General features: G+C 41.4%; 1 protein-coding gene and 1 pseudogene across 1 annotated transcript in view; one reads left to right on the top strand and one right to left on the bottom strand.

Annotated features, from left to right (window-relative positions):
• LOC104787077 lies at nt 15-2,135 on the top strand (annotated as a pseudogene).
• The window catches only part of LOC104787078 (potassium channel AKT1-like), a 7,014-nt gene continuing 6,108 nt past the window's right edge, over nt 2,172-3,077 (bottom strand). Inside the window, exon 12 of the mRNA XM_010512581.2 lies at nt 2,172-3,017. Within this exon, the coding sequence (XP_010510883.1) occupies nt 2,235-3,017 (783 nt within the window). The 3' untranslated portion in view covers nt 2,172-2,234. The remainder of the gene's footprint in view (nt 3,018-3,077) is intronic.

Here is a 3,077-nt window from a genome sequence, read left to right as displayed (position 1 = left end):
AAAAAAAAAAAAAAAAAAAAAAAAAAAAAAAAGTTAACCATCTTTTTCTATCTCTCTTCTTCTCGGTTTCTCCGTAATCGCCGAGAGTTCTGCAAGGTTAGTCTCCTATGTTCTGTTTCTTTTCCGAACATGAAAATGAATCGAATCTAGGTCTTGTAAATGCATTCTGGAATGGAATAGGTCTCTTTCTAGTTTTTATTTTTTATTTTTAATATTCCGATCTTGATAACAATCTAGTAATTGATGTGAAAGTATGAACTTTCCATTTGGGTAATTGGAAATTAACGTATTAGGTTCCGCTAGTGGTTTTGTCATATAGTAAACGTTTATCTTGTCGAAAATTTGAGGAAATGTCACATATATTGATTCTGTATCATTTGTGTTTTTTTTTTTTTTTTGACTTTTCCAAGCAGAGAAGCTATGGATGATGAGCAGAAGAAACCGTTGATGGGATCACATGATCGTAATCTTCCTGATTTCAAAAAATCAGTGAAGCTTAAGTATGTGAAGCTTGGTTACCATTACCTTATCACACATGGCATGTACCTCTTCCTTTCCCCTTTGGTGCTTGTAATCGCCGCGCAGATTTCGAGTTTCTCTCTCAGCGATCTTCGTAACCTCTGGGAGCATCTTCAGTACAATCTTATCTCAGTGATTGTTTGTTCCATGCTCCTTGTGTTTTTAATGACCATCTACTTCATGACTCGGCCGCGTCCTGTCTACTTGGTTGACTTCTCCTGCTTCAAGCCCGATGATTCCCGTAAATGCACTAAAAAGATCTTCATGGACCGTTCTAAACTCACTGGTTCTTTCACAGAGGAGAATCTTGAGTTCCAGCGCAAGATTTTAACACGTTCGGGACTTGGCGAATCTACTTATTTACCTGAGGCTGTCCTCAATGTTCCTCCAAACCCGTGTATGAAAGAAGCTCGAAAAGAGGCGGAGACTGTGATGTTTGGAGCCATCGATGAGCTTCTTGCCAAGACCAATGTCAATCCTAAGGATATTGGGATCTTGATTGTTAACTGCAGTTTGTTTAACCCGACACCTTCGTTATCTGCTATGGTTGTCAATCATTATAAGCTCCGTGGGAACATACTCAGTTACAACTTGGGAGGAATGGGTTGCAGTGCTGGTTTGATCTCTATCGACCTTGCTAAACATCTTCTTCACACCATTCCCAACACTTACGCCATGGTGATTAGCATGGAGAATATTACATTGAACTGGTATTTCGGGAATGACAGGTCAAAGCTTGTCTCCAATTGTCTTTTCAGAATGGGTGGTGCAGCGATTCTTCTCTCGAACAAACGATGGGACAGAAGAAGATCGAAATACGAGCTTGTTGATACTGTTAGAACCCACAAGGGAGCTGATGATAAGTGCTTTGGCTGTTGCCGGTGATGCTCTAAAGACAAACATCACGACGTTAGGACCACTAGTTTTGCCGACATCTGAACAGCTTCTATTCTTTGCAACGTTAGTTGGAAGAAGGCTCTTCAAGATAAAGATCAAACCTTACATCCCAGACTTCAAACTAGCATTTGAGCATTTCTGCATCCATGCGGGAGGAAGAGCTGTTCTTGATGAATTGGAGAAGAACTTGAAACTCACTGATTGGCACATGGAACCCTCGAGAATGACACTCTACCGTTTTGGTAACACATCCAGCAGTTCTTTGTGGTATGAGTTAGCATATAGTGAGGCCAAAGGACGGATCAAGAAAGATGATAGAATTTGGCAGATAGCTTTTGGTTCAGGGTTCAAGTGCAACAGCTCGGTTTGGAGAGCGGTCAGGTCGGTAAGCCCTAAAACAGAGAAGAACCCATGGATGGATGAAATCCATGAGTTCCCAGTTGATGTCCCCACGGTCTCAACTATCTAGTAGAAACCACAACCAACAGTGGGAATTTTTCTCTTGAGTTTTCAGCTTTTGATATTATTGTGTCTTCCTAATTAATTTCCCTGGTTCTTGATTGGTTATCTGATATACCAAACTGGTTAACATTTTTTTCTTCTTTTTCTCTTTTTTGGGGCTGAACATTTTTCTTTTTAGTGGAAAAACATGTTGTAGACAGCAGCAGACCGTCAATGGTCGGTCCAACTTGTGTTTTTGGTTGTTGTGTCTGCATGTATATTTGTAGCATTCTTTCATTTTTTTGACAAAGTTGTTAAAACAAAAGTTATCAACTTGTCATTAACAACAAAATGTGATAGAATTTGGCAGATAGCTCCTATGTGTTTTTAGAATCAGATGCGAAGATGAGATGATCTCCATCTCTTATAACATCTACATCATCAATCTCTGCATTGTTGTCTTTGCTCATAACTTTGGCAGCAACAATACCAAACTTGTTGGAACCCAATTCTAGCAACTCCTTGAAACTCCCAGAAAGCAGTACAAGCTTCCCGGCTACCTCATCTTTTTCTGCGCAACTAATCGTCACCCTCACTGGGTGGTTTCCAGTTCTGCCTTCATCTACTGTAGCTAGCCCGTTCTTGGGTACACTTTGATTAGCTAATATACCAAACAAGGAGTTGTCGAAGTTATTAGTTTTCCGTCTTGCCCTTGTTTCCCGGATCCTGAAAGACACTTCTCTTGATGCAGGACGGATGTTGGGTTCACTAGTGAATCTGCCGAGGAATCGAATCCCATTTTTGAGTATAGGAACCGAGGAACTTGTCTCGATATGCACCCTCCGCTGGTGTAACTTTTCTCGAAATAGGGCTTTAATATCTTCATGCCCTTGTTGCTCAGCAAGATCTCTCGCCGTCCAACCATGCATATCCTGTTTGTTAACGTCCGCACCTTGATCCAGAAGATACTTTACCATCTCAATGTTCTCTTCGCATACAGCGGTATGGAGTGCAGAGGTGCCTGTGGCTCTGGGACGTGTAACGTCTCCACCATGTAGAACAATTTCTTTTAGTAGTTTCAAGTGGCCTTGTTCAGCGGCGGTGCAAGCAAAATGACCCACATCCCCTGCGTCTATGGTACTGCCATTTTCTAACAGTACCTTTACAACTTTCTCATGCCCTTCCACCATTGCTTCCCACAATGGTACACTCCCTTCGGT

Source organism: Camelina sativa, chromosome 5, assembly GCF_000633955.1.
Source record: "Camelina sativa cultivar DH55 chromosome 5, Cs, whole genome shotgun sequence".
Classification (NCBI taxonomy): domain Eukaryota; kingdom Viridiplantae; phylum Streptophyta; class Magnoliopsida; order Brassicales; family Brassicaceae; genus Camelina; species Camelina sativa.
Note: the sequence above shows the minus strand (reverse complement) of the source record. Positions and strands in the feature narration are given on the sequence as shown.